The sequence below is a fragment of the Sorex fumeus genome, unplaced genomic scaffold, assembly GCF_029834395.1.
Source record: "Sorex fumeus unplaced genomic scaffold, SorFum_2.1 ptg000013l, whole genome shotgun sequence".
Classification (NCBI taxonomy): Eukaryota; Metazoa; Chordata; class Mammalia; order Eulipotyphla; family Soricidae; genus Sorex; species Sorex fumeus.
Window position 1 is genome coordinate 28,198,409 of NW_026606070.1, and position 13,411 is coordinate 28,211,819.

General features: G+C 37.3%; 1 protein-coding gene across 7 annotated transcripts in view; it reads right to left on the reverse strand.

The window, feature by feature from the left end:
* Positions 1 to 13,411, reverse strand: part of EXOC1 (exocyst complex component 1) — a 60,850-nt gene that overhangs the window by 18,236 nt on the left and 29,203 nt on the right. For all 7 annotated transcript variants that reach the window (XM_056111313.1, XM_056111314.1, XM_056111312.1 and 4 more), the window contains 2 exons: positions 10,109 to 10,258; positions 4,265 to 4,370 (listed from right to left, as the gene is read on the reverse strand). In XM_056111313.1, the coding sequence (XP_055967288.1) occupies positions 4,265 to 4,370; positions 10,109 to 10,258 (256 nt within the window). The remainder of the gene's footprint in view (positions 1 to 4,264; positions 4,371 to 10,108; positions 10,259 to 13,411) is intronic.

The window sequence follows — 13,411 nt, forward strand, 5'->3', positions numbered from 1 at the left end:
TTTAGTTGGTCAGCTACTGTTTGAGAAATTATGAGAAAAAAACTTTGTTTTTTTTTAATGTACTTTTTTTTACTCAAATATTCATTTGAGAATACACTATTTGAATACCCCATACACAATTTTATATGCTACTTTTTTTTTAAGTTTATGAAGCTGGTCTTTTTGAAAAGTTTTAGTTACTGAAAAATGTAATTTAAACAGTTAATTTAGAGCAATGGAACTTAGTTAGATTGAAGTGGTAGATTCAGACATTAGATTCATCAACATTCTCATACTTCCTGAAAAGTATGGGAGCCTGGGAGCCTCCTGAAAAGCACCTTTATGTATTAAATGACTTTATACTAAACCTGCAAGAAAATTACATGAGTGGCACTTAAAACATTTCAAGATACCGGGTAGAAACTGAGTAACTGGCTTTGTGAGCAATCTAAAAGGCAACATCCATGTCCTAACGCTAATTTTTAGAGCTGGGTAAATGCAAGAGCAATGCTGCAGAAACAGGGTCCCGTACGAGAACAGGGACTCTTTGAGGGTCGCCTGTCATTTGTCTTATAGTAAAACCTCTCTCCTACTGAACATTTTAAAGCAACTGCAGAGATAATTTGTGAAACTCCCTGAACTAAGATTAGAAGTTAATGTGAAGTGCAAAGAAAGAAATCAGAGAAATTAAGGGCTCTTAATTAAGAGAAATTAACAAAATTAAGGGCTCTAACTACAACCTAAAAAAAAAAAATCTTGAAAACAGAGAAGAGCAATGTGTGAACTGTCACGATCCCTGGCCAAATTCCAAGGCAAAAGTCCGAATACAAGCACTAAAATCTCACACCAGTGAAGTACTACCTTATCTGCTCCTGCGGGGCACGGAACGAGAAACAAGAAAGCTGGCCATAAAGGAACAAGTGGGAATGGGGCTGGAGTGGCCCAGAGCCAATTCTGAGCTGTTCTGGCAACCTGCAGGGCTCACTAGTTCTTTCTCAGACCAGTTCCAGTACAAAGCCTAAATGAACACTTCAGCATCTTTTCTTTCTCTTTCACTAGGTAATAATGAATAAAATTGCTGGTAGTGTCTGTTATTTTTGGATCATAAATGATGGTATTATCTCTAATAGACACAAATGAGACTCAGGTAAACTTTTAAATATCTTCAACTAATCCTCATTAGCATTTAAGCTTCATGAGGGTAGAATCCTTGTTCAATGCTGCCTTCAACTACTCACAATGCTTATTACATTGCAGGTAACTAATACATTATTTCTCGTGTGAATCATTCAGCAAGTTCTGAATTCAGTTTTGTATTCAAGTTTCCCCATGAAGTCAATTAATATTTCTTAGTTTCATGGAGGAATAATAAAAGTGCAATTCTGCATACCACTGTAATGATTCTGGAGTATTAAGAACAAGGTAAAAGTTACGCAAATTTATATGCTAATGGACTAATATAATACATATATCTACATGTTACCTAAGCTATAGGGGAAAAAACTAGAATTTTTTTTGCAGTGCTAGGAATCAGATCTTATACATGCAAAGCATGTACTATATCACTAAGCTAAAACCCCAGCAAAAACTAGGAATTTTAAAAGTAATTACTAAACTTCCTTCATCTACTATTTATAGAACATAAAATAGAAAATCACTAAAATTCAACAGGGGAGGGAGGCATACCTCTGAGGACCTGAATCAAAAAAGGGTATGATCTACATAATAATAGTATATCATAAAGAAAAAATACTTTGCTAGCATTTTAACATTATTGAGTGATTTCAACTAAGTAGATATTAAAAGATGAGTTAAGAATGGGTTTAAAAGGAGAGTATTGCTGTGAATTTTTATGACTATAATGACTACACAGTTTTTTTTACAAAGAATACTCAATCTGACTTCCTATTCTTATTCATAACCCCAGAATTTTCAGAGCAAGAGAAAACAAATTTATGATTTTGATGAACTGAAGTTAGCTTTTTAAAATTTCAATTTCTATTTTAAGTAATTTAAAAAATTAATACCTAATTTGAATCACTGATAAAAAAAACTCTATTTAAAACTTAAGTCATTTGCAATTTATATTTTAAAAAATTAATAAGCTACATTTACAAAGATGAAACTTTTATGATCTGATTTCTGTTTATCATTTATCTACTCTATAAAGTTAAAACTTCATTTTTGCTATTATCAGCCATCATAAATTACTCCCTCCCTTCTTCTTTATTGTTTATTATAATAAAGTTGTAATTTCAACAGTCTGAAACTATAGTACCTTTTATAATATATGATGTTAATTTAAAAAATTGGGGGCAGGTATCATGTTGGGTTCTGGGGCCATACCCTATAGTGCTCAGGGCTTGCTTCTGGCTCTGTGCTCAGGGGTCACTTCTGACAGTGCTTGGGGGACATATGCAGTGCTGAGAATTTAACTGGGCTCCAACGTATGCAAGAGCCTTTACCCCTACTATCTCTCTAGGCTCTTAAAAATATTTCAATAAGACAATTTTTAAAACTTCTTAAGAAATAATGGGGCCGGAGAGACAGTACAGCAGGTGAGGTTCTTGCAATGGCATGTGGCCAACCTGGGTTAGAACCCCGCATCCCTTATAGTTCCGTGACCACTGCAGGGAGTGACTCCTGAGTGCAGAACCGCCAGGAGGAAGCCCTGAGCATTGCCGGGTGTACACCAACTCCCTCAATAAAGAATTTCTTAAGAAATCGGTGAAAAAAAGCTTAGGTTTCAGGTTAATGTAAATGACGCTTTTTCGAAGCTACTACTGCACTTGATTTAGACAATATTTTAATTATATTTTATCTCACTGTGAACATTAGGCTTGGTAAATGATAGTAGGATTAATGACTGCCTGAGGAAGAAATTATTTTAGAGAAAATTTCCTTTTACCTCCTGTTTTCATAAACTGTAGAAAGGTTCTCTCAAATGGTACACTAACAAGTCATGACAAATATACTTAATGAAAACATTAAACATGTAACTGAATTAATAATATGTTGTTTACTTAAAATAAAAAAAAAAGGAATAACATACCCACAGTGAAACATTAACAAGGATATAAACACACTGCTGGTTTAAGAACAATTAACCTTTAGGATGAGTTAGCATTTCTGTTTCCCAAAGCCTATTGTCCCAAGATTCTTAGCACTTTACCTAAATTTAAAATATATATATGTTATATATAAATATATAATATATATGTACACACATATTCAAACCATTTCAAAAGTCTGGGCTAATATAAACAATATTTTAGTGTTGCCTTTTAAAAAATAAGTGAATCACAACACAAGTACTCAGGAAAGAGACTTTTAGTCATAAAGAAGAATTGTGAAAAGTGCTATTAAGCTCAAATCCTGTTTCCTAATTACCAAAGGCACTTAGGGCATAGGCTCTTTTCAACAAGCAAATGCTAAGCTCATTATTCTAAAGGGGAGCTATGCAGACACACTGAGTTGTACACCTTATAGCCACTTAAGGCCAGGTTTTGACTGGAAAAGGCACAGGACTCCATCCAAAAGGAACTCCAGAGATGGTAGGTACATGCATGAGCAGAAGGTGGCCTCAGCAAACCACCTCCTTTGCCACTTGATACTTTCACTGGTTATTCCTTCCAATCAGGCTTTCGTTCACCTTACATATTTAGATCAACAAAACCAATAGTGTTCCAACTTACCTCCTTAAAAAATGAGTAATTATCACAGGAGAAAGTTAAGTTACTTTGGATTATAACAGAAATTTGGCTACTTGAGTGGCAGGGAAGAAAATAGCAGCAAACTTCCTTTTTGAATCAAAACAGCCAGTGAAAAGTAAGAAGCCAGGAATCCCTTTCACTCCCTGTGGAGAGGACAGCCCTGGGTACCAGTGACTTGCCTCTAAAAGGTAAAAAGTCTTTCAGGAAGAAACTGAACCCTAAACATGTGTCTCTTGGTGTAATATTTTCTCTACTGGACTGCAATTCATTTCCCAGATTTTCCTCTGAGTAGCACTGTTTCTATGAGTATGTACTATTAATTAAGGCATGAATGTATAACTTCATAAGATTCACATCAGGTTGATATTTAATTAATCAGAAACCATATTTACAGATATAACTAATATTGGCTCCATGAGGTGTCTACAAATCAAACCAATGCATTAGACTTAAAACTTACTCTTGTTATTTTTTGGGGGGTCTTCTTCTACCTGGCTGAAAGTTTTAGAATTATTGGTAATATTTTAAGGCATTTTGAATAAAAGACAATAAACTGAGGTGGCTGAGCTTACCAAACTTCTTGCTTTCTTTAGTTGTGCCAGTCATCTTGATTTTTGCAACTTCAAAGAAATCTTTAATTTCTCTCTCATACAGCCGTGATAAATAATCCATGTAGTTCTTAAAATAAAAGCAATGTACTTATTAATAAAACAAATTCTTTGTATCAGTCCCCCTCAAGTCCTTTGTGCTTGATTTAAAGTTTGTGGTCTAACTTACTGATATATTGATTTCAGAAGATAAAAGTAGGCTATTTCCTACCTTTACAAAAATGGAACAGGGGCCAGAGAGATAGTACGAGGCTAAAGTTGCTTGCCTTGCATGAATTGACCCTGGTTTGATGCTGAGTACTAGATGTGATTCCCTGAACCCTGCCAGGAGTGATCTCTGAGCACAAAGAAAGGAGCAGGCCTTGAGCACTGTGGGTGTGGTGCCAATCCCTCTCACAAAGGAACAAGTCTCATATCATTAAGTTTACAAAACCAAAATTGAACATATTGTAATTTTTATATATGACCTGTCACATATTTTAAATATTGCTGAAATCATACTTGTGCGGGGCCTGAGTTCCGCAACCACCTCTCTCTAATCGCATACGCTAGTGACTGCATGGTATTTTTGTACTTTGTTGTTGTACCACAATGATGTAAACCAACTCCCGAATTGAGGTCATTTGAATGACATCAGTGTTTTGCTATAACAGACAATGTTATGAGCTTTCCATGAACTCTTCTGTTGGCAAACTTCGAAGCGCAGAGTTGTAAGGACAAAGAGTAGGGAAATCTTGGTAATTCTTCTGCCATGCTGTCATGTTGCCTTAATTTTTTATTTTTTAAATAATAGACAAGGTCAGCATCAAGGGTAATAAAGGTGCATTTAGCTTCCCTAGGTACTGCCAAGCTTTGGGTATTTCCCAAAACAAATTATTTCAGTAAGATTTTTAATTAGCACATCTTATAGTTTTCAGAATTAAACAGTTTTGCTCCTTAAAAATATTTATCCCAACGCACATAAAACATCTATAACTTAGCATATAAACTCATTTAATCATCTATGTTTGTGTCTACCCAAAAAAATTATATCCAAAGGAAAAGATTTTGCAAATGAGACCATATAAAATGCTATACACAGACCTGAACTGAATTAAAATAAAGTCACAGCAGAACATTATACCTGGCTCTTTTTTTTTTTTTCTTTTTGGGTCACACCCGGCAATGCACAGGGGTCACTCCTGGTTCTGTGCTCAGGAATTACCCCTGACGGTGCTCAGGGGACCATATGGGATGCTGGGAATCGAACCCAGGTTGGCCGCGTGCAAGGCAAACGCCCTACCTGCTGTGCTATTGCTCCAGCCCCAACTTGACTCTTCTTTTACATTTATCATGGCAGGATGGTTCCCAAACAAAAACCAAAAAGAATGATGGATACCATCTTTATAATTAGCTCCTTTACATGTATAAGCCAGGGCTACAGACAGGGATACTAATTCTGGGAAAGAGGATATCTGTACAGATGAGCTCACCACATAAGTAGGGTATTCCTATTTTTCATAGGCTCTAATTATGCATAATAAAAACCTGAGTTTTGGACTGGAGAGATGGAGAGGGGTTAAGGCACTTACTTGCCTTGCATGCTGCTGACTGCATGGTCCCCCAAACACTGCTGGGCGTGGCCTCAAAACCCAAAATAAAAACATCAAGTTCTTGTTGAGGTTCAGCCATATATAGAACAGGGGGCAAAGGCCAGTGATTCTTATCTCTAAAGAGTTGAGAATAATTTTGTTGTTGTGTTCCTGTCACAAAGTATGATCTGTGTATCTTCAAGTGCAAATAGCTATTTTGTTTTTGGTTCTTGGGCCACAATTGGTGGTTGCTCAAAGGAGCACCTGGAATGCGGAATCAAACTCAGGTGAGCTGCTTGCAAGGCAAGTGCCATATCTGCTGTACCATCACTCCAGCCTTGCAAAAAGCTATTAATTTGAATCATTATTTCTTACTAAAGAAACACTGGTTGGTCTGTTTTCTTCTTTCATTCCTTTCTTCCTTCTTCCTGTTAAAGAAAATTCTTAGTCTCTGTTATTTCTGTAACCAAATTAAATTATGAGGTAAAAACACAGTCTATCAAAAGTTCAAACCACAAGGTCAAGTAATAATCTTGGGAAATAAGTCAATTTCATTTTTTTAAAAAAAAAGCTCATTAATATTGTCAATCAAAAATACACTGTGAACAGAGAATGCCCTATAAATCATTGCTAGGTTGGCTATAGTTTTGCTTCTTCACTTTAAATTACATTCATAAATACTGCATTATACATAAAGACAGGGCAGTAATATTCACTGAGACACAATTAGGCAAAAAGCTTATTGATTACTTATTTGAATATACACTTGGGGACAAAGCTACATATTGGCACAAAACTATTAAGGAGATATAATAATATTTAATTATTCAAAATATTAATCCTCCTAAAACTTCAAAAGGCAAAGAATTCCAGCAATATTAATATTTTAATGATATCTCCAAATTAGAATTCTGTTGAGTGAAAAAAAAACAAACTAAGTATAATACAATAGCTGAGTTGTATTTAACACTTAGTAGAATTAATCTGAGGCACAAAATTACCTAAAATAACTAGCTAGGGATGATCAAATTTTTAGAAAACATTTTATAATTATAATTTATTTTTTATATATTTTTTTGCTTTTGGGGTCACACCTTGCGATGGACAGGGGCTACTCCTCGCTCTTCACTCAGGAATTACTCTTGGCAGTACTCGGAGGACCATATGAGATGCTGGGAATCAAACCCCGATTGGCAGTGTGCAAGGCAGACGCCCTACCCACTGTCCTATCACTCGAGCCCCTATAATTATAATTTAAAAATATTGTTTTGCCAAGGCTTATGTCTTCTTGTTTTTTTCTTGATTCCTCTTTTTAGTGGCACTAGAAACTGAACTCTGGATCTCACATGCACAAGGCAAATGACCTACAACTGGGCCTGCTCCGAGGTCCCCGCCCTTATGCTTTCAGCTTAAGAGCTGAGAAGTAGAAGCAGAAATATTATTGGGGGGGGGGGGTGGCTAGAGCAATAGTACAGCAGGTAAGGCGTTTGGCTTGCATGTGGCCGACCCGGATTCGATTCCCAGCATCCCATATGGTCCCCTGAGCACCGCCAGAAGTAATTCCTGAGTGCAGAGCCAGGAGTAACCCCTGTACATTGCCGAGTGTGACCTGAAAGAGCAAAAAAAAAAAAAAAAAAAAAAAAAAAAGATTATTTTGGACACACTCTATAAAGGCATTTGGAAAAAGAAAATATAAAGATTGATATATGAGAGTTCCATTGCCAGAATGTTGTTATTGTTATACTGATTAGGATGAGCAATCTGCTTTTTTATTATCACACTTGACTTAAATTTCTACCTAATCCTTCTCAGGAAGCTAAAACCTGAGATACTGAATGGAAACAAAAAAAATGCTTCCAGAGCCGGAGTGATATTACAGCGGGGGTAGGGCATTTGCCTTGCATGCGGTCGGCCCGGGTTCCATCCCTGGCATCCCATATGGTCCCCTGAGCAACACCGGAGTTAATTTCTGAGTGCAGAGCCAAAAGTAACTCCTGAGTATTGCTGGATGTGACCCAAAAAGGGAAAAAAAGAAAAAAAAGCTTTCAGTTCAGGTTAAAGACAAAGTGGATTCATGTATAAACATTAATTCCCTGGGAGAGGGTCATCATTTTAAAATACACACTTAAAAGAAAAAAGAGCAGCAATTTATGAAAGAACTGAGGCAAAAGTAGAAACAAAAGTAGAAACAAAATGCTGGCAAAAAATGATTTTGCTGTACAAAATTCTCAGAAATTTCCGGTCACAGCTGTCTGAATGGAGGGGCAGTCTTGATGCTAACAAGTTACTCCCTAGAGACAAAACAAATTTACTTTCTCCAATTCAAGAACATCTTTTAAGATCTTTGAGTACCCACACAACTAAAGGACTAGTAATTATTGAAATACCTTAATACATCACTTGAACTTTTTCATTTTTAACTCGCAATTAATAAAAATTATTGACAAAATGCTCCAAATGTTTCTCAGAGGGTATTTCAGGCCTTTCAGTGCTCTTTTAAGTTACACACACACAAACATACATGTGTACGTTTATCTATTTGTACCTTTCAGTTAGATAGCAATTCTTGAGCTCCCTAAGTGCAGGGTCATTTTCAATACTACAGGTCATGGCATGAAAGTACATGGCTTTCTACGACATAGGCCAATTCAACCTAAGTCAGTTATGTTATTCTACCAATATCCCTTCCCAGGTCACTTTCATAAAAGCCCAACCTTGCAAAGTTGCACAGTCCCTTCCAGCCATGCCCCTGCCCTCAGTATCTCTCCCACAGGACCTTCTGAGGCCCCTCTGGTGGGAGGAGAGCCAGAATCCCAGGGCTGGTCACTACTCAGGAAAACCAGACATGCTCTTGCCTTAGGGTAACTACAGTGTATGTGGAAAGCTCCCCCCCTCAAAAACGCCCACTGTTCACCTGATAACATTCTGAATTTCACAGTGGAGAAGGCAGTTAATTTTCCCTCTTTCCTGCAGGGCTATAGTCCCTGAAGAATAATGTTAGTACAGAACAGGGCACATGAGTCACTAGCTGAGATACACATGATAAGAAATCACTCAGCTCCACCCCACAGCTGATTCTGAGCCCCTGGAATGGACCAAAATTCTCATTTCCAGGCCTAGCAAATTTGGCATCACCCCACTCCTTCTCTCCTTTGAATCTCTCGTGCTCTTTTTTTTTTTTCTTTTTGGGTCACACCTGGCGATGCACAGGGGTTATTCCTGGCTCACACACTCAGGAATTGCTTCTGGCAGTGCTCGGGGGACCATATGGGATGCTGAGAATCGAACCCGGGTTGACTGCGTGCATGGCAAACACCCTACCCGCTGTGCTATTGCTCCAGCCCCTAAATCTCTCTTTTAATTTATATTCTCACCCTAGTCCCAACCACCATCATCCTGGTTTACAACTTTATTTCATTTGAATCAGGACATTTAGTTCTTAATGAATTTTCCCCACCCATCCTTCTCCCTCCAGTGAGGAATACTGCTAGGTCACAAGACTCATCTTTTCCACGATGATTTCTCATTGCTACTGAATAAAATGTCTGCCTTCTCATTGTTCTACAATAAGGTTAAGTTTTTTCACTTTTGACTATACATGCTGGTCATCAGCCTTGAACTTCCCTTCTAATTCTGGTTTGTCTAACCTGAATCATTACTTAAAACTCAATCCAATTTTAGGATCCTTCATGAAGTTTACCCATGACTTCAGAACATGGATTTCCCAATTCAATCTGCCAAATACTTAAATTTCCAAATCAGTGCTTAACTTTTTATTCACTTACTTATGCATAATTTTTCTTCCCAGACATACTTAAAGACTGTTGATTAGACTCTGTGTACCAGGAATAGTGGAACACTTGCTTAATAAAGAATGCAGCGTACTAACCTAAAGATTCTAAACACTTAAAGGGCAAACACTTCATTCAAACATATTCACACTCCTTAGATTCTATATTGTCTATGAGGCAGCTCAGGGGATGATGCAAACTAAACTAAACCAAATGATGCTTCAGGCTACAGTACAGCCTCGCAGCAGATTTAAATGTTCAAAATTTAGCTTTTCTTTATCCAAGTAAACAAAATAACTCTACTTGATTACAGAGAAATGTAATTAACATCAGCTTTGCTAGAGATCTACAGCAGCATTTTAATATTACATGGGGGGAATAGATATAAAACTACTGATTCTAGAGACTATCTATACTTGTGTGAGAAATTGTGGTCAAATCCATACCTTTGTTAGTCCCTCATATTTCCCATAATCTGTACTCTTTAGCCATTCCATCAGCTTGGCATATCGAAGCAAGTCTCTATGAAATGGATGATGATTGGGTAAAGTCAGTTCAACTGAGTGCTGTGCAAGAGTTGAACTCTGATCATGACCCTAGAGTAAATAAATAAATATCTTAGACAGTATAAAGAGACATTATTGTAAATGAAAATGCTAAGCAATGAGTAAGCACGGCTAAGCAAAACAACATCAAAAAAGGGGTAAAAACCAAGTACTTACTTTTCTGCATCATCCTGTGTCTATCAATGGAACGCTACCATAAAATAATCATAAACACAGAAGAATGGCACTCTGAAAAATCAACTACTCAGCTTATCTTCTAAAGGAGTGGAAGATGAATATTTTAATCAGGCTTGTCTCCCCCATATCATATCATCTTACAATTTATGAAGCAAATAAACTCTATGATATAACCTGCATTATGAAACTTACCAAACAGAGAAGGCATTCAAGACAAATTATTTACCCTATTTTTTCCATTAGAAGGTCTTTTCTGTTTGTTTGGGGGCCACACCTAGCAGTGTTCAGGACTTTCTCCGGCTGGCGGAGCTTGAGGGACCATATATGATGCTGGGGATAAAGCCAGATCAGGCATGTGCAAGGCAAGCACCCTACCCACTGCACTCTCTCTCCAGAACTGGAGTTCTACACTATTTAAAACAGCAGTTATTTAGAAGTAGGAAAAACTAAAGGTGAAGCTCAAGTTAATAATTTAACTGAAAATTTCCCTAATTTATTAAATAACACAGTGTTTTTATTTTCAAACCTTTAAAAGGCTTTTTACATAGGGCCCCAAGAGACAGAACAGAAGGTAAGTGGTTACCCAGATTTGATCCCTAACACTACATATGGTCCCTTGAGCACCATCAGACGTAATCCTTGAACAGGACAGAAGTAAGTTCTGAACACCACTGGCTGTGTCTCAACCCCTCTGAGAACCCCCCTCCCTCCCCCAACACACACACACACACACACACACACACACACACACACACACCATCTGAAAGACTTTTATACAGTAAGTTACAGAGTCTCAGTTAGATGATGCATCCTAACTTTTGTTTTGGAAAACAGCATCGGTACATCATCTGATCCAATTACTTCATCTTCTAGAAGAAACTGATAAACCTCAAAGGGTTAAATTTACTTAAAGCTCTCAGGTCACACTGGAGGAAAACTAGAATTTGAATCTTAGCCATAATTTTACTTTTAGTTTTTCCTAAAAATATGCTTATCAAATGTTTAATCCAACTCAAAAATTGCAACAGTAACTAGGCAACTAGTTACTGTTATCTAAAACAATAAACATTTTCCCAATTCTCTTTTAAACAATACAGCTCTCATGTTATTAATAAATATTTGTCTTGGACTGTAAACCAGTATTTAAGATATGGGAAGTTGAAAGATTGAAAGGGGCAGGCTCCCTTTGAAAATATGGACCCAAGGAACTGGAGAGATAGTATAGCCAGTAAGGCTCTTGCTGTGCATACAGCTGATCTGGGTTCGATCCCCAGAATCCCATATGGTCCTTAGAGTCCACCAGGAAAGATTCCCAGGAATAATTCCTGAGTTCAGAGCCAGGAGTTAGCCCTGAGCACTGCTGGGTATGGCCCCAAAGCAAAAACAACCCAGAAAAAGTACCAAAAAATAAGTAGAGTAAAAAAGACATGTGTATAAAGTAAATCTAATTCTATCTGATTTGCCTAGATCAATTTGGGGGGGGGGGGGGTCACAGCCGGCAATGCACAGGGGTTACTCCTGGCTTTGCACTCAGGACTTACTCCTGGCAGTGCTCAGGGGATCATATGCGATGTTGGGAATCGAACCTGGGTCGGCCACATGCAAGGCAAAAGCCCTACCCGCTGTACTATTGCTCCAGCCCCTTGCCTAGATCATTTTATGTTATTTGCTAGTATTCTGTGAAAAGTGTATTAAAATTACACCCACTGGATACTATAATTGAAGCCTTGTCTACTTACTTTCCTGGTTGTTACCAAAAGTGAAAAAATAAATACACATATGCATATACACATATGAATGGATAAATATAATTTTACAAATATCTTAAAGTCAAATTCTTGTAACTTAAAGAGCATTTACTTCTTCCTAACTTATGTTTTATTATATAAACATAAAACAAGAACTCAGTTGCTATATATATGCTTTCTTTTAGTACAGAGAACCCAGAAATAAAAATTGTTGGCCTAAGGAGACAAATAATTTTGCAATAAGATTTGGTTAAGGAACTCTGACTAAGGAAACATGAAGCCAGGGCAATATCTTTTTCTAGATGACTAACTGAACACAAACCGATAACACCTTCCAACAGAGTGAACTAAGAGTTACAGTTGAAACAAAAGAACTAGGGGCTGTAGTGATGGCACAGCAGGTAGGGAGGGCGACTGCTTTGCACATGGTCAACCTGGCATTCCATGTGGTCCTGAGCCCACTTGGGAGTGATCCCTGAGCATAGCTGGGTGTGGTTCAATTCCTCACACCCCCATGGAACTAATCTGTATTGGAACTGGAATGCCATGGCTTTTTTTTTTTTTTAAAGAAAACTAAGTAAAGACTACTATGCATGAACAAAATAACAGTTATTACCACTAACTTACATACTTCATCTCTAATTATAGTCATAAAGAGCCATAGAGACATATAAATGTTTGCTGACTAACATCAGAAAGATTATCAGCTCACACAAAATTAGATACTTGCATACTCTAGTATTTAATATAGTTTCAGGTCTACTAATATCTCTTAGTTGTGTATCTGTTTACTGTCAAAAGGGAAAGAATCTTGACAGACTTGCTAGAGATTCTGAGTGCTTTTAAAATACTGTCTTCACCAATGACTGTAGCATTGTCCTCCTGTTGTTCATCAATTTGCTCAACGGGCACCAGTAACGTCTCCATTGTGAGTCTTGTTGTTACTGTTTTTGGCATATCAAACATGCCATGGGGAGCTTGCCAGGCTCTGCCATGCAGGCAGAATACTCTCGGTAGCTTGCAGGGCTCTCTGAGAGGGACAGAGGAATCGAACCCGAGATTGGCCGTGTGCAAGGCAAACACCCTACCTGCTGTGCTATCGCTCACAGTCTTAAATATCTTTTCACTATTGAAAACAATCTTTACAATTTTTCTCTATAATTCAAGACTCAAAATAACTGTGTTTTACAACTATTTATGTAAGCTATTACATATTTATTTATTTTAGTGCCAGGAAAACTCTTGCATTAAAAAATCT